The sequence below is a fragment of the Alligator mississippiensis genome, chromosome 3 (genome assembly GCF_030867095.1).
Source record: "Alligator mississippiensis isolate rAllMis1 chromosome 3, rAllMis1, whole genome shotgun sequence".
Lineage (NCBI taxonomy): Eukaryota > Metazoa > Chordata > Crocodylia > Alligatoridae > Alligator > Alligator mississippiensis.
Window position 1 is genome coordinate 248039253 of NC_081826.1, and position 18227 is coordinate 248057479.

An 18227-nucleotide genomic window follows, 5' to 3' on the forward strand; every position below is an offset into this window, starting at 1 on the left:
TGCAGTGGGTCATGGCCCCAACAGCCCAGTTGGCTTGTGCTGCCAGCACCAGGGTCTGTGTGCCATGGGGGGTGAGGGGGCGGGCCTATGGCTGTCCCCCCTCAAACCTCCCCCACAAACCCCATGCCCACAAAACCCACACACACCCACACACACCACATCCCCCTACACATCCTGCCATTCTCCATATACCCCTCAACCCCAACCCACACACACACTCCATGTCCCCCACCCCCCACACACCTACCCACAAACCCCATATCCCCCTTATACCCACACCCACACCCGGACTTCCCCCCACACACACTCACCCAAGAACCCCACACCCCTCCCCATCCCCCTCCTGCAGATCCCACATCCCGCTACATCTCACACCCTGCAAGCCTAGCTGCCAAATAGGATGGGACCTGCAGGGACAGCTGTCCCCACATCATGAATGACTGGTGCCTCCCATGACTGGGGAGGCACCATGGCAGTGAGTGGCAAGCGGGAACTGCCCGCAGCCACCACCGGCTGCATTGGTTGGGGGTTGGAGGGGGCAGTGACCACCCACAGAATCTGGCGGAGGCCAATCTCAGGGGGGGCACGTGCCCCCCTGTGCCCCACCTACACATTGCCTATGCCCTACATCCTGGTTAGCGAAGGGGTCAGGGAGGGCTCTGATTTTTCTATGATAAAAAAAACAAAAGCAAACACCAAAGCATATATTTATAATTTATTTTATTATGATGACAGAGGCATTGGTAGGCTTTCAAATTTCTTTAAAATGGTAAATATATCAATAAAACATTGCCCAACTGATCTCTCTCTCGTTCTCCATGGAAGAACATGGATTTGGGGGTATTTTAAAGAGTGAATTTGGAATTTTTTATCAGAGAATTTGGAATTTTTAAACAAGGTTGGCAGGTCTAAGGGAGTTAATGCTGTCTCAGGTGGCAGCAGGTCACAGCCAGGCAGCAGCTCCCATTGCCAGACCTCTGCAGTGGATAGAGGGTACAGGGGCCACTCTAGGTCAGGACTGCTGCAGCAGTCCAGCTGGCACAGGGGCAAGTGTCCCAAGATACCAACTGGCCAGGCATCAGAAACTCCTGAGAACAAGTAGCCCTGAGCTGCTCACCAGGCCAGCTTTTTATACTGCTGGGACCAGCACAGGTGCTGGCCCCAGTCTTCAGCTCTCCCTGGCTGCAGATCCAGGAGGAGCTGGGCAGGGTCAGTTTACCCCAAGTGGCCAAATTTGCCCCATACCAAAGTGTATGTTCAGGCACGTGTGCTGAGGTACAGAACTCCAGCACAAATTTGCTATTTGAGCTATTGCAAGTGCATGTGCCTGCATGTGTGGACATGCCCTTTAAGGCTCTGCTTAGAATTCAGGGGTCAAATAGAGAGTCAAATGGGATCTATGCTTTCTTTCATTTTTTTAAATTAATGCACCTTTTACCATAGCTTTCAGAGTGCTTTTACAAAGAAAGTCAATATCATTAACCCCATTTTAAAAATAGGTAAATTGAAAATCTGAACCTGTAAATAATTTGCTCAAGCAAGGAACTCATTTTCCAACTAAGACCCCAAAATGCCTGGTCCACTGGCTTCTTCCATCAGTCACTGTTATGGGGGGAAATAAACAGAAAATCTTCAAAGCATGACCCAAGTGTAACTAAATGCAAGGAGCTCTTTCCATGGCCATCCCTTCATGATATTGCCACACTAAGACAATATAAAGAATGGAGCAGTAAAGGACTTCAAGGCTGCGTCCAGACAAGTGCAGACGTCTGGTTCCCCGGGGACAAATAACAGTGGTACACCTTGCACCGCAGCTACTTGTCCCCATGGAACACCCGTGCCGTGTGCACTTTGGCATGTGGCAAGTTACCCCAGGGATGGTAGGGGAGTCTGAAGCCAGCCCAGTGCTGGCTCCAGCAGCCTTACCTGGGGTCCTGGGGGCCTCCTGGGGCTGCAGCTGTGGCAATCCTGCTGCACGGAGTCTGGCTGGCAGCCAGAGTGTGGCTCCGGGCGACTCAGCTCTGCTTTCCAGCCATGTGTCCTGTCTGTGCGTGTCACTCCATTTTTTTTTTCCACATTTTTTTTCCTCCCTGGATAGCTTATCTTCTCCAGTTTCTCCAGCCTTTCCTTGTATGTCATATCTTCTAGCCTCTAATAATTTTTGAACCATAATCCTGTCTTCTAATAGGTCTCCTACTCCAGTTTGGTGTCACCTGCAGATTTACTAAATGAATGCTCAATTCCATTCTCACCTTAATTGAGATATCACATACTACTGGGCCTAGAACCCCACATGATACTGCCTTCCAGTTTGACATAGAACCATACTTGTTGAGTTCTAGTCCATCATTGGGGAACCCACCTTATAGTAATTTCATCTATCCTGTATTTTCTTAGTTTACCTATCAGTTATTTGATTAGATGTTCCAGTAGGTTGGTAGGTACTGAAGTCCAACTGATAGGAGTTAGATATCCACAGGCAAAATCTCTGAAACATTTGAACATTGCCTTCAAGTGGTTGGAGGTTAAATCTTCCTTCTGCGATGAACACCCATCTCCCTAAACACAGGGGCCAGTGAAATGGCATTGTCCACAAAAAAGTGATGTTAGGACCTATTAACTAGGCTGTGTAAATAATTCTTTTCACTAAGACCTTCAGGTGCTAGCAGGACCATGGCAATGAGATGGAGATAAAGTGCTAAGGGGGGGGGGCAGAGGAGCACTAACATACCTGCCAAGTGATATTTAGAGTCCAAGTTCACTTTATTTTGGGCCAGTTTGCCTCCATCCCTGTTGAACTACAATGTTTTTACTGTGTTCAGGACCTTTTACATCTACACTTGGCTCAGGGCTGTGGATTGTAATGAAAATTGAGAATCTTCTTGAGCTGCATTTTGAAACAGTGTAAGTCTATTACAAAAACAAAACGCATGACAGGCTGTTGGTGACCTGCTAACACTCTTCCCCATAAAAGAATTTGTGAGTCATCAGTCTCCTTCTAAGCCAAAAACAATAACTAGAGTGCTTTCCTAGCAGGCAAAATAGATCAGGTGGCTGGCTTAGGGTTTCTGTACCAGCAATGTGGCACTATGCATATGCTCTCATATATGTTTCAAACTGCCAGATCAGCAGTCCCTGAAAAGAGAACATCTCACTACACTCCTTTGTGACCTCTCCAGGGTAAACTAGTGTTGATAGGCTCTTGGGGGAGTCACATCTGTGCTTCCTCTGTCATATGGAGGTCACTGTTATGCTAAGCATTTTAAGAAAGAGGGAATATCCAGAGATGCTTGGGTTGCAGAGTGTGAACCACCGTGAAAAAAGTATGTGCATTACTTACATCACCTGTAGATACATATCTGTAAAGACACTGAACCAAATGTGAATGCCAACTTGTGCATTTTTGAAGAAATGGAGGTACAGGCAAATAACAGACAAGTTCTGTTATAAAAACATAGGACAAAACTTAATTGTCCTATTTCAGCATTTTAGCCTCTGAGAAAGAGGGTTACAAATTATACCATTTGGGTCTGGATTTGAAAAAGGTCAGTGTTCAAGAGTGTTTGAATTAAAGGACTGGTTTATTGTGATTCATTCCAATTACAAGCACTTCCTAAGTTTGGGGGTGCATACATGTGAAGATTTGGTTCAGACTCCTTTTTATCTCTGTTGTAAGCGAGAGAGAGAGAAAATGAAATATGTTTTCTATATTAGCAAGACAGCAATATTACTAATAGTGGCATTATTTGAAGATAAAAATAACAACCCAAGCTTCCTTAAAGGCACAGATTGGGAGTATGCTCTTTTTATTTAGAGAATCCGTTGTCAGTAAAATGATTGCTATAAAGAGCACATAAGCCTGAACCCTCTGCATAAGACCTCTTGTATTTCATGCTTCCTTATCTATTTCAGGTCTTCATTTGCCTAATTACTACTCTGAGGCTGGCAGAGATTTTCCCTGCAGCTCTCAGCTCTGCTGACTGCAGAGACCCTACCTGGCACACTAAGTTAGTGCGTCAGCATTCTAGGTAGAAATGAATGAAAAATCAATCAGGGCAACTGCAGTGGTAGCGTATACAACTCTAACCTACTTTGTGCATGGTTTCCAACATTTCACTGTATACTTAGGCACTCTTTAAAATGGTAAGTGCATCTGAAATAAAATGTACCTTTTCTGGTCAGGCTGAGAAATATTTTGTCATCTTTTCTGCTTAGATCAAGGAAACTTAATGCCCTTTTTGTTAACTTGTAGCCTGGACTAAAATGACAAAAGCTCTGAAGGTATTATTTAGTTGCTAAGGATAATGCAGTCCATTACAACTGGATTGTATTATATAACAAAAATGGATACAATCTATATTAGTTTGGTGTTACTTCATTAATAGACCAAATCTGGAGTAGTTCTAAAAAATCAAAAGTACACTAAAACATTTCTAGAAACACAGTTGGTGGTTATAATTTGCCATACATATACTTAGATGTGTATATATTTATGTGCATCATTTTATATTTTTATAGTTGTACTTCTGCATAGATAAATATTATTTCATTTCCAGTGTCATTTAATACAACACAAGTAAATCCAATGTTAAACAGCTTTAGTCTTTAGCTCTGAAAATTACTAGCTATTGTAACATTATCAGCTCAGTCGGTTAAATATTTTATACACCCATTATCAGATCATATGGCTATAACAAGTTGTGCACTGCAACACTGTAAATGTTTCCAAATTTCACAAGCCTCTGTATGCAATGTCTTCACAGTGAAGAAGATTCTTTTGGCTATTAAAGATGAAGAGTCTACTTTTTCTGGTGCTGATTTCTATCTGCTGTGCTGAACCTCACATTGGCAACTATACTCTGGACCATGAAAGAATTATTCATATCCAAGGTAAGGAAATATAGAAATATTCAACAGAGAATATCAAGTTATTCAGATTCCTTAGAGAGATAATGCTGTGCTTAATGTTCTTTAATTTTTAGTTTTGCTGCATTGACTTTTTTTTTTTTTTTGCACTGTAAATATCTACTGAACCTTCCTTCTTTTTTCTGTTGTGTGTTGCACTGTTATACTCTTAAGACATTTGGAAAATGTTAGTTGAAGTGCTTAAGTATATTTAAGAGCAGTTAATCAAGATACAACCTTGCATTTATTTGTGAGTACAAGACGGCATATTTTAAAATAAAACAGCATGCACCATGAAGTAATAAGCAACTGCAATAGATTTAGATACCTTTATTTTATTGTAGAATAAATTTGAGTTAAGGCTGACACATAGCAAATATTCTCACCACAGAAGTGTTGTAATGGCTGATCATTACTTAAAAAGACACAGTATAAATGAAATAAGAATCAGGCAACTCAAACATCAGAAAAGAAGTAGCTTACCAGAAAAGAAATATGTCTTTCCTCATAGCTCTAATTCACAAAATACATTATATTGTCCATTTGCATAATTCTGTTGGGTTCATTTGAATCCTAAGGCTTATAGCTGTAGCAGAATTTTAGTCTGCAGTACAATGCAGCTGTTTTTTCAGTCCCAGCTTCAGTTGTTGAGGGTCATCCTGTAAAAAGAAAGCCCAGGGATTTATGCAATACAGATAGGCAGAACTAAGAGAGATTTGCCTTCCCTCTACTGGAATTGACTTAGATAATAGTTCTAATGTATTAATGTTGCAAAATTAAGAAATGTGCTGTTTTACTCTTCCCTCTCTTTCTCTACGTGTGTGTGTGTGTGTGTGCGCGCGCGCGCTAAAGTTTAGTACATTTTTTCTTGATACTTGGCAAATTGTCTTATTTTAGAGTCCTTATAAATATCCAGTTAGATCAAGAGATACCGAGCAGTTAGAAGTCTGAGGACAGTCTGGAAGAGTTGTAGGTGCTCTGCACTTATTGGAACAGACCCTTATATTTTCAAGGTCAAATAAGGAATTGCAGAGGGCTGGTCTCACTGTTAAGAAACCCATACTATGAAGGTCAAACAAATGTGTGAATCAAAATCAAGACCTACTGCTGTTGTGAGACAGTGAGCCTTCATCCCCAGGAGTGAATTTTAAAATTTGACACTACTGTCTAATTATTGGATACGCCTTCCTTTCTCCTCATAATACTTCACTGCTTCGTAGAACTGAATATATTTTTGTCTTTTTAGAAGCTGAACCATTCTGCTGAAGTAAATATTTAAACCAAACTATAAATAGGTATACATATATTTAACTTTTAAAGTTGCTTATATATCTACTTTTCTATTTTTTTTCCAATACATACAGTTTACTTATCATTAGGCTCTTGGTATACAACCACTTCGGTCTGTAAAAGAGCATAAGGCAAAATAGTTCAAATTCAGCACAAATTTCAACACAGAGTACTTCCTAACACACAAAACAGGAGCTTTTTTTGTAGTCAACTCACTTCCTCAGAGTAAAGCAGAATATTTCTTATAAATAAGTTTACTGTGAGACCTGAAGGTCAACTGATTCAGGGTCTCAGATATAAAGGATACATAGCATAAAGAACATGAAAGGTTAGAACCTACACCTTATGCTTTTATTATTATTTTGCTAATTATTACTTTTATAGTGATATTAATCAGGATTGGGCAATCCTTCTGCTCAGAGCTGCACAAACACATAGCATGATCTGGAAAGCAACTAGAAATTAGTTGAGTTTGTGGAGCACTTGTGTTAAATGCTCCATGCAAAAAGCAGCAACAAGTAAAGGAAGCAGCAGTATTCTCCACACATGAAATCTGTGAGTTTTAGAGGTACTCAGCCCTGGGTAAGTGCATTTGGGTCCAGCCTGGAGGTAACAAAGGAATGGATAACTTTTAAGTTTCATGTCTAAAAAAGAAAGGTTATGAACATAGTACTGGAAGGGACTGGCTGTATATCAACTGCAGTCCTGCATTATCAGAGGCCACCAGATCAGATAACCCCAGTCACAGGCAAATCAAACTCCATCTTAAAACTAGTTGGCTTTCATGTCCCCACTCTTCCATTAGGAAAGCTGTCCAAAAACCTTACTCTTACAAGAGTTAAAAAAAAAGCCTTCTAACTTTTTGCCTAAATGTCATGGCTAGTTAACACCCACACATATTCTTCTTCCTTCTCTGATGCCCTAAAACCAAAGGTTGATAGCTCTTCTGAGTCTCCATCACATTTGAGTTCTTTCTCAAATTGAAATGAAAACCTTATTTACAGATCTTTTCTTTTCCTATTTAACATTTACAGATCATTAATTATCCCAGGAATTCACAATGCAGATATTTGTACCTGTTGCATAAGCAACAATTAAAAGGACTGTATTTTGTGAAGGTGGTAATCTTTAAACAACTGAGTAAATGTTTGTTCAATATGAGCGTGTATAGACAAAATGAGGGGCATGTGTGCACAACACTTTAAAGTGGGTTAAATGCTTTTGTACTGCTTTAATGGTGTTGGGGTTTGAACGTGTCGGTGGTGTATTGTGCATTAATTCCAGCCACTGTAGCACATTTGGTAGTGTAATGCACCTTAAATGACTTTGGGGTGCAGCAAACTAAAACACCTCCGAAGAGTTTAAGTTTGCTGCCATACAGTCACAGAGTGAAGCACCGGGCTCCATGAGGCTCAGGGACTGTGCAGACTGCCCATGTAGACAGCCTGGCAGCAGCCTGGGAAGGCAGGTTCCACTGAAGGGGAAAAAAAAAAGGTGGAGAGCCTCATCCTCCCCCCCCCCGGGAGCCTTCCTGCCTGCTTGAGCTATGCAGGGACCCAGTCCTTCGTTCCATGGCTGCGGTGCTCCTCAGGACTGCCCAAGCTGGGTGCCTGTGGGCAGGTGCCACCTGGGGGGAGACCCATCACTGCCATGGAGGGAAGCACCAGCCACCCTCCTCCCCTGCTCACCAGCAGCTCACCCTCCCCTCCCCCTGCTGCCAGAGAGGCAGGTAAGACACAGGTGTACACGAGGTGGGGGTTTACTTCACCTTAAATTGAACCAGTGTTTTTAAAAACCCACTGCTTCAATTTAGGGCCCCTGTTTCATGTACACATGCCCTAAATTTCTGTCCTGGAGGAATAAAAAATCTTCATATAGCATCTTCTGCAGCTCTTGATTGGTTAGCAAAACTCAAGTTTAGCCTTCATTTGTTCCTATTCTCCATCCAAGTGTGTGACAGAGAGACTTAGTCTGATTCAATATATGATCATTTAATCCAAGGGTCCTCTTAATCCCTTTTCTATAAAGGGCTCTTGTTACTTACCAACATGAAGTCTAAAATAGAATCATATTTCATTAACCCAGTGACTAGCTGGTGAAGGAATTTGTTAGCTATCACATCCAGGAATATGTAAGCCCTAATATTACTAGTAGCATTTGTCCTACAGGCTAAGTACAGACAGTCAAAAAGTCCGAGACTGAATTGATTCAGTCTTTTCAGTTTACTCTAAACTGCAGAGATTAAACTGAGAAGCAAATGAACAGACATTCACTTTTGATTCAGGAAATGCAGCCACATGCCTGCAGTAGCTCAGGCCAGAAGCTGGGGGGCACTAGAGTACAGCTCCCAGCCTGCCAGCCACTGCCAAAGGGAAGGGACTGAAGCTCCATGGCTTTCAAGGCTTTACCCCATTCCCTGCTGGAGCAGATGGGGTGTGTCCAGGCCCCAGCCCAGGACTAGCAGGATAAAGGGTGAGAGTTTAAATCCCCTCCCTGGCCCACAGGGGACTCCAGCTCATGTCTTCCTGGGCAGGGGTGCAGTGCCTGCCAGGCTTCTACCACCCAATCCCTGCTCGAGGAGTGGGGAGGGCAGGCCCTCCCAGGCTGAGGAGGGGGTAAGTGGGGAAAAAGTAGTGGCATTGAATTCATAAAAGCTTGAACAAGAATAGTCCTTTCTCTGAAGCGAGCATGAATTAAACACAGCAATTTGCAACATCAAGCACACAACAAAGAACAACCAAAAATCTTTGCCTAAGATACAGCCCAGTAAAACACAATGAGAGCACACACAGCTTAGCCTAACGTAAAATGTAAACCAAGAAGAGAAGAGAAAGCCTTGCATAAGTCTTACATAATCCTGAGGGCAGAGTGTTTCCTTTCAGCCAGGTATTCAGAAAGTCCTTCTTGGAGAATCAGCAGGTGGTCTTAGGTGTTGGAGTGAAGGTCTCAGGACTCACAGGTGGCAGGGAACCAGTCCCTCCAGCTCCAATTCTCCAGCCTCTTCCCCCTCTCCCATGGCCTGGGGGAGCTGAGGGGAATTACACCCCCTCTCCCTCCCCTTATCAACTGCTTGCCTCCGTCTCTGCCAGTGGTGGGGACAGGTGGAGTCTGCTGGTTTCCAGCCTGAAGCAGTCCCTCTAAGGTGGTTGCCCCCTCCCCTCCCCTCCCCTCCCCACACACCCCATCCCCTGCCCCCACCTCCTCCGCTCCAGTGGGGAAAAGTCTGGCAAAGGCTGCTCCCGGCAGACTGAGCTGTAGTCCCCAGCAGGGTTTCCACCCCCAGCCCCTTGTCAGCCAGCCCTCACTGCTACTGCTTGTAAGCAGAGAGGTGGGGCCAACCCTACTCTCTGAAGCAGACAGCACAGCCCAGATCAGGGCTGCAAAACATGCTGGGATGCTGAGGGACTGTGATTTAACTTGAACCAGGAAGGGGTCTGGGACAGAAGTTTCATAAACCAAGTTAACTTAAATCAGTGAAGTCTGATGCTACATTCAACCAGGTTTATCTTAAACCAGTTTCAGCCATTTTGAAACTGGTTTATGTGCACAGAACTTCTGTTCTGTCACAGGTTTAAACCAGTTTTGGAACACTTAAACTGGTTTATGTGTAACTTCTGTCCCTACCCACAGTCTATACCTTGAAAGTGAACATCTCCCATAATCTCACAGCTCCTGGTAGCATTTATTAGAGATCTCTGACTATATCCACATCTGACTATGGGGTTCCATAGCAGACTATAAACTATCCCAGTAGAATCTCTTTTTAATGTGATTTTGATCCCAACCAATTCTGCGTTATCTATGCCATCACTTACTTACAGTCTAATGCAGCATTAATGTGCAGTACCTTCCTAACACTTTTGTCTTTACTTCTTTTTTGAACAGCATGCACATTTCAGCATCTGTATTCCATTCAAGGTTGCAACTTCACTGTGCTTTTGTTAGCCTTATAACTTCCAATTTCATGTCCTGCACAAGTAGTTTCCGTTCTGCCACCTTTTTGCCCATGCTGCTTAGTGTAATAATATCACTGTTAATTTGGCTGTCATTAATTTTCCTAGTCAGATAGTCAGATTAGGTGTGATGTTTTTGCTGACTACTGCTTTCCGGACTACTGTTGTCATCAAGGACTTTTTTTTTTCTTTTTCTGTCCCTCCTTCTACTCACTGGCATTTCCTTTATCTTTTATCTATACTTATCTATACTTACATATCTTACCTTTCTTTTCTTGTATATTAGGACTAAGCAAAGAAGTTATGAATCTCTTTCAATCATCTGCTTTTATTTCTTAGATTAAACCTCTTCTAATCCTTAATCCCAGAAAACAATTACCCCAGGTACTTGAATGATATCCATCCTTGTGTGAAGGACTCCTATTGGTTGAACATCCTGTAAATGTTTGTAACACAAACCATACCTGGTTTAATCATCCTTGATTCAGGCTGACTCAAGGGTTATCCTGATCTAAAGGACTATCACTTGAATTTTCCTAATCTACATTTTTTATTGTTGCTCCTGCCAGGAAGTATGTTAACCTGCTATTTTATGGAATGTATGTGGTAACAGGCCTGTTAGTTCTTCTTAGCAAGGAATTTTCAAACATATACACCTGCTTCTACCTGATGCTGGTATAAATCTCCAATTGTCCCCATTCCTGCCCCCGCACACTTTTTTCTTTGTGTTTGTAGATCATTTTAGGCCCTCTTTCAATTTTCTCTGTTGTACTTTTTCTTCCTATAGCTCTAGCACTGGGCCATCTCTGTCATCAATTCCTCTCTTCATGGGGGACTAGCCTCCTTTTTTTCTTTGCCTCACCATCATATGTTTCTGCCTGGTTCTTCTTCCTATGTATCATGCCAATGCAGCAAAATTGTTCCTAAACCACATTTCCCTGCCACTAATTTAGAATTATAGAGAATTAAGGTTGAAAGGGACCTCAGAAGGTCATCTAGTTCAATCCCCTGCTCAAGGCAGGACCATCTCCAACTATATCATCCCAGCCAAGGCTTTGTCTACCTGGGTCTTAAAACTGCTAAGGATGGAGATTTCACAACCTCTCTGGGTAGCCTATTCCAGTGCTTTACTACCTTCCAAGTGAGAAATTATTTCCTTGTATCTATCCTCAACTTCCCTTGCTGCAAATTGAAACCACTGTTTCTTGTTCTGTAATCTGCCACCACTGTCGTTATTGAACTTCATGAAATTTCTTTTGCTCCAATCCTCCAATTTCTCGAAGTCTCTCTGAATCCTTGCTGTACCCTCCAGCATATCTACTTCTCCACATAGCTTGCTATCATCCGCAAACTTGCTGAGGGTACACTCCATCCCATTTTCCAGATTGTTGATGAAGATATTGAACAAAACTGGCCTCAGGATTGAGTCCTGGGGCACTCCACTTGACACGAGCTGCCAGCTAGATATCAAGCCAGTGATCAAGCCCAACAATCCACCCTACATTCCATTCATCCAACCTTCCTTAGCTTGCTTGAGAGAATTTTATCACATCCACTGGTCTCCCCACACCATAGAGCCAGTTATCCCATCATAGAAGGTAATCAGGTTGGTTAGACATGACTTGCCCTTGGGGTGTCCATGCTGACTGTTCTTAATCACTTTCTACTCATCCAAGTGTATAGAAATGGATTCCTTGAGAACCTGCTCCATGATTTTTCCAGGGACTGAGGTAAGGCTGACCGGTCTGTAGTTCCCTGGATCCTCCTTCTTCCCTTTCTTAAAGATGGGAACTATATTTGCCCATTTCCAGTCATCTGGGACCTCTTTTAGTCATCAAACATTTTCAAAGATAATGGCCAGCAGCTCTGCAATCACATCAGCCAACTCCTCAGTACCCTTGGGTACATCGCATCCAGCCCATGGACTTGTACTTAAAACTTGTCTCTTCTTGGTCACATAATATTATCAGTCATCCAGCAGTCTATCTGTATAGTCTTCTTTCTTCTTCTCTTTGCTATGTGGTCAAATCCCATCTTAACTCCATCATCCAGTTGCATCTCATCTTAACTCCAGTTGCATCTCTACTCCTTGAGGCTTCTCTCCCATGAGTGGTACTTTATGGGAGAGAAATAGTTTCTGTTTTATACATCACATAACTTGTTTCCTGCTTTCTTCTGATCCTTTCTACTGCTGTGTTAATAACTATCATCATCTGCTCTTCCCAGTATCTACCTTTAAAAAAAAAAAGTGCAAAAAAATCTTCAAATTTCCCCCAACAAAATTTTTACTTCTGTGCTGTATTTGCTGGCTCCTCTAATTGCTGGATGCATCTGGTCACTAGCTGTTTGACTTTTGCTGAAGTCAGTTCTTCCTCCTCATTTAGGCTGAGCAATTAGCAATCTATCAGCAGTGATTCAACCTCGTATTGCACAGCTGTTCAAGGGCCTCACCCTCAGTGACAAGGGTCCAATTACCAGCTGAAATTTGTTCATGACATTTTCTAACCATTTGTTCTTATGCACCCTTTACCTTTAATAACTCTTCTCTTTCTATGTTGTCCCTACCCAACCTGCAGTATGTATAGTGAGCAATCATAACCCCTTGTAAGATTCATATTGCTAGGTTATACAAGTCAAATTCTTTTAGTCTCTTCTAATAAGAAATGCATGCTTTACCCTGATTATTCTACAAGCCCTTCTTTGCACTAATTTCAGCCTGAATTCATCTTTGTTTTCCACATTTTTCCAACTTTGTAAGGAACATGTCTTCATTATGACGGCCAAAAGAATTTATCATTTACATACAAAGAGGAGGGAGATGATCCCAATGCGAGGAAAAAGAGGGAAAGGGGCCAGAAAGCTTCCCTGGCTGACCAGAGAATTCCAGAGCAGCCTAAGGGCCAAAAAGGGGGCACATAAAATGTGGAAACAGGGAGAGATTACCAAAGAGGAGTGTACCTCTTCTGCTCGCGCTTGTAGGGAGGCAGTTAGATGGGCCAAAGCTACCATGGAGCTGAGGATGGCATCCCAAGTTAAGGATAACAAGAAATTGTTTTTTAGATATATAGGGAGTAAAAGGAAGGCCCAGGGTGGAATAGGACCCCTACTAAATGGGCAGAAGCAATTGGTGACGGACAGGGGGAACAAGGCTGAACTCCTCAACGAGTTCTTTGCCTCAGTGTTCCTAAATGAGGGGCAAGACAAGTATCTCACTGGGGTTGTACAGAGGCGGCAGCAGGGCGCCAGACTACCATGCATAGACCCTGAGATGGTGCAGAGTCACTTGGAGGAACTGGATGCGTTTAAGTCAGCAGGCCTGGATGAGCTCCATCTGAGGGTACTGACGGCACTGGCTGACGTCATTGCACAGCCACTGGCGGGAATATTTGAACACTCGTGGCACACGGGCCAGGTCCCGGAGGACTGAAAAGGGCCAATGTGGTCCCTATTTTCAAGAAGGGGAGGAAGGAGGACCCGGGCAACTATAGGCCAGTCAGTCTCACCTCCATCCTTGGCAAAGTCTTTGAAAAAATTGTCAAGCCTCACATTTGTGAGAGCCCAGCAGGAAAAATTATGTTGAGGGGAAACCAGCACGGGTTTGTAGCAGGCAGATCATGCCTGACTAATCTAGTCTCTTTTTATGACCAGGTTACAAAATGCCTGGATGCAGGAGTAGGGGTTGACATCATATACTTAGACTTCAGGAAGGCTTTCGATATGGTATCTCACCCCATACTGGTGAACAAGTTAAGAGGCTGTGACTTGGATGACTACACAGTTCGGTGGGTGGTGAATTAGCTAGAGGGTCACACCCAGAGAGTCGTAGTGGATGGGTCGGTATCGACCTGGAAGGGTGTGGGCAGTGGAGTCCCGCAGGGCTCGGTCCTAGGACCGATACTCTTCAATGTCTTCATCAGTGACTTGGACGAGGGAGGGAAGTGTACTCTGTGCAAGTTTGCGGATGACACAAAAATGTGGGGAGAAGTAGACACGTCGGAGGGCAGGGAACAACTACAAGCAGACCTGGACAGGTTGGACAAATGGGCAGAAAACAACAGAATGCAATTCAACAAGGAGAAATGCAAAGTGCTGCACCTAGGGAGGAAAAATGTCCAGCATACCTACTGCCTAGGAAATGACCTGCTTAGTGGAACGGAAGTGGAAAGGGATCTTGGAGTCCTAGTGGACTCCAAGATGAACATGAGTTGTCAGTGTGACGAAGCCATCAGAAAAGCTAATGGCACTTTATCGTGCATCAGCAGATGCATGATGAACAGATCCAAGGAGGTGATACTTCCCCTCTATCGGGCGCTGGTCAGACCGCAGTTGGAATACTGCGTTCAATTTTGGGCGCCACACTTCAAGAGAGATGTGGATAACCTGTAGAGGGTCCAGAGAAGGGCCACTCGTATGGTTAAGGGCTTGCAGGCCAAGCCGTATAAGGAGAGACTGGGGCACCTGGACCTCTTCAGCCTCCGCAAGAGAAGGTTGAGAGGCAACCTTGTGGCTGCCTATAAGTTCATCACGGGGGCACAGAAGGGAATTGGTGAGGTTTTATTCACCAAGGCGCCTCCGGGGGTTACAAGAAATAATGGCCACAAGCTAGCAGAGAGCAGATTTAGACTAGACATTAGGAAGAATTTCTTCACAGTTCGAGTGGCCAAGGTCTGGAACGGGCTCCCAAGGGAGATGGTGCTCTCCCGTACCCTGGGGGTCTTCAAGAGGAGGTTAGATAGGCGTCTAGCTGGGGTCATGTAGACCCAGCACTCTTTCCTGCCTATGTAGGGGGTCGGACTCGATGATCTATTGAGGTCCCTTCCAACCCTAGCATCTATGAATCTATGAAAAAGAAGGAGAAATTTTGCTTTTGAGGAATAATGATCCCACTTCAATCAAAAACCATAGGGGCACATGACTGCCTCAGAGAACCTCTGCACATGGACACCTGTTATAACATGCAACTTTTCATAAGCTGATCAAGCTTCAGAATGAAACTACTTAGGTTGATTCCCCCAACTACTCCTTTAGGAATGCTGTTCCAGAAATTCATTTATCTGAGGCCTAGAAAACTTTGTATATTTTCCAGCCTGAATTTATTCCTGGTCAGATTATATCAAAACTATCTTTTTATTTTAAATAATTATTTTCTTTCTCTGGTGTTTATTCCCTGGTATAAAAAGGAAGCAATTATATCCTTATTCAGCCTTCATTTTCCTAAAGAAGCCAATTTTTTTTGTCTTCTCTTATAAACATTCTCCCTTTGTCTCGGTCACCTCTGTAACTGTTCCAACTGAATTTATCTTTGCTTGAAACTTTCTCATCATTTGTGGATGGCCATTTCTGCTGTTTTGCAACCAGAACAATTTTAGGCTTTTCAAAAGGGCCTCAAAATTGTGAACCACAATTACATAAAGCAGGCTTTCTCTTGCAGCACAGAGGTACAGAAATAATTTGCCTTGTTTCTTCTGGTTGTTTTTTCCAGCTAATATTCAGAGTATCTGGATATTATTCTAATTTTATTTATACCAACATAAATCCAAAATGGATTTCTTTTTTATTTTTTTCTGGTATACATGAAGTCAGAAGCAGTATTTCTGTCTCTTTTTAAATTGTTCTTCAGCCAGTTAGCTCTAATCAAAGTGACTGAACCATCTGAGTATAATGTTAAAGCTACCTGTCCTCACCATGCTTAGATTAACCATTAATACAGATACTGTATACAAAACTGGAAAAAAATAGTGGGGGCCAGGCTCTCTTTGCAGATACACTGGCATCACAACAGTGTCATTTGATTGACTTCAGTCAGATAACTCCTGCCTTGCACATAAATAACTGACAGCAATATTTGACCCAGTGACTAAAGTAACAAACAGAATATGGGTGTCCCCCTGACAAACACCAGCAGCACAGGGGCCCTAATTAGCCCCTTGATGACAGGTTGTAAACTGGTGAGGAGAAGTTACTTATACTTACATTTCCATGAAAGGTTGGAAGCTCAAAATAGCTCAGCATAGGGAAAGATGTTCTCCTGCTACCCATGTGCTACCTGCTCTTTCAAAAGAGGGATCCAGACTCTAACCTGCCAACTCTTCCATTCCTTCTAGCACTCACCTTACATTTGAATTTTACAATAAGGAATGAGTAAAATTAATAGTATTCACATATTCATTATATTATTAAAATTAATAGCTCTGAGCAGTGCACACTTAACTTTAATATAGTTGCAGTCCAATCCAATGAAATGCTGAGCCCCTTTTCCCTTTCTTTTGACATGGGAGTGTAGCAGGACCAGGCTCCAAGGGCAGCCATGATGCCCCTCGTGGCCCAAAGGCTGCTGCCCTGTCTAGCTGCAGTTACCCTCCCTTTACCCTTGCAGCCAGGACTTAAATGTAATAGTTGATTTTTCAAAAGGAAGCTGCCCCAGGGTCCTAGAGTATGCCCTTGTCCTACCTTTGCTAGCGGCTCCCTTCCCCTCCCACTAAATCAAATTCAGTCCTGTACTAGATGGCCCTCCCAGCCCGAATGTGCCCAGGCACCTGTTGCCTTATGGGCTATTCATAGCCTCTGACCTCCCCTACAGCCATGCCCATACCTCACAGGTTTTACTCAATACTGTTCTGTCTTTTGTATAGGCCTCAGCCTTCTCAGCTTCAGCCTTCCTTTTTTCTGGCTGCAAACCTTCAACCCTGGCCCACTGGTTCAGGGTCAGCCTTCTTGACTTCAGCCCTGTCAGTCAACAGTATCTCTGGGCCTCTGGCCCCTGTGTCTCTCACCCTGGGCCCCTAGTCCTAAAATTCACCCTTCTGGGCAGCTGGGCCCCTGGTCTCTGCCCTTCTGGGCTGATCTCACCCCTCCTGGGCTATGCGTTCTCAACCCTAGTTCTCACCCCTGTCAGGCTACAATTTTCTAGCCAAGGTTCTCACTCCTCTTGGGATACGTGTCCCTGACCCTGGTTCTCTCCCCATTTGGGCCCTTGTTTCACCCTTCTTGGGCTATAGGTCCTTTACCCTGGTTCACACCCTGCCTGGACACTGGGCCCCTGGCCCTTTCTCCACTACTCTTGCTATTTAAGCCCTACCCCTGGCTGGGGTCAAAGCAATTGCATGACCCTCAGGCATGGCTGGGACTTCCACTTCTCCAGTAGCTCCAAACCCAAACCACCAATTATAACTATACTTAAAAGGTAAACCTCCCCTGGCTGTAACTCAAACAAAAAGCACTTGGGCTATAACAAAAAATGATCCTCTCATTGGGTATCAACCTAACTCCCAGCTCCGGGTTGCATCCATATGTAAGCTCTCATGGTCTTACTAGTAGTTCCAAGGCAGCTCAGTGGTCAACCAGGCACTCCCTTGCAGTCTTCCTAGACATCAGCTCTTTCCCCTGCAGCATACAGGGCCATACTGACTCCCTGCTCCCCTGCACTGGCTTTGTGCACTTCCTAAGCCCTGCCCTGTCTGGTCATGTGACCCTACAGGTCTGATGACCTGTCTGCTTTCTCAGCTAGAGCTGACCTGATCAGCCTGATTGCTAACAGCCAGCCCACTATTAGCCAACCTGTCTCCTGTCTCCTACAGCCAGTGTATTCTATGCAGTAGTTTGCTGACCTGCTGTGCATGTTCCCCTCTTCCTAATGCAGCTCCCTGTCTAGGCAATGGGGATTCCTGGCTGCCTGTCCCCTCACAGCTGGCCTCTATTTAGCTGCCCTGAGTCCTAACTGCAGTGTTCTGTCCCCTTAAAGTGACAGGAGCCCAGGCTCCCTGGCACAGGGAGTAACTAGCTTTATGATTCTGCATTTGACAAGCTTCAGTTTACAAAGGTTCCAAAGCAGACATCACTCCTGACAGGTCCCTAAACCAGGACCCAAGACTTAAAGTATTAAGTATAAGCTTTGAAAGTCTTTGCTACAAAAAATAGTCCTGCAAAAGCCAAAAAAGTTTAATGGATCCTGGGTCATGGTAGGCCAGTCTTTATCAAAGAGCCTGTGATGTTATATAAGCTACTGTATTTCATGGTGTATAAGTTGAGTTTTGAAGCCCAATTTTTGCGTCTTAAAAATCAAACTCAATGTATATACTG

At 43.7% G+C, this 18227-nt stretch overlaps 1 protein-coding gene across 2 annotated transcripts in view; it reads left to right on the forward strand.

Annotated features, from left to right (window-relative positions):
- HAPLN1 (hyaluronan and proteoglycan link protein 1) overlaps positions 1-18227 on the forward strand; it is a 126937-nt gene that overhangs the window by 45574 nt on the left and 63136 nt on the right. For both annotated transcript variants that reach the window (XM_019483058.2, XM_006270185.4), the window contains exon 2: positions 4764-4890. In XM_019483058.2, the coding sequence (XP_019338603.1) occupies positions 4791-4890 (100 nt within the window). In that variant the 5' untranslated portion in view covers positions 4764-4790. The remainder of the gene's footprint in view (positions 1-4763; positions 4891-18227) is intronic.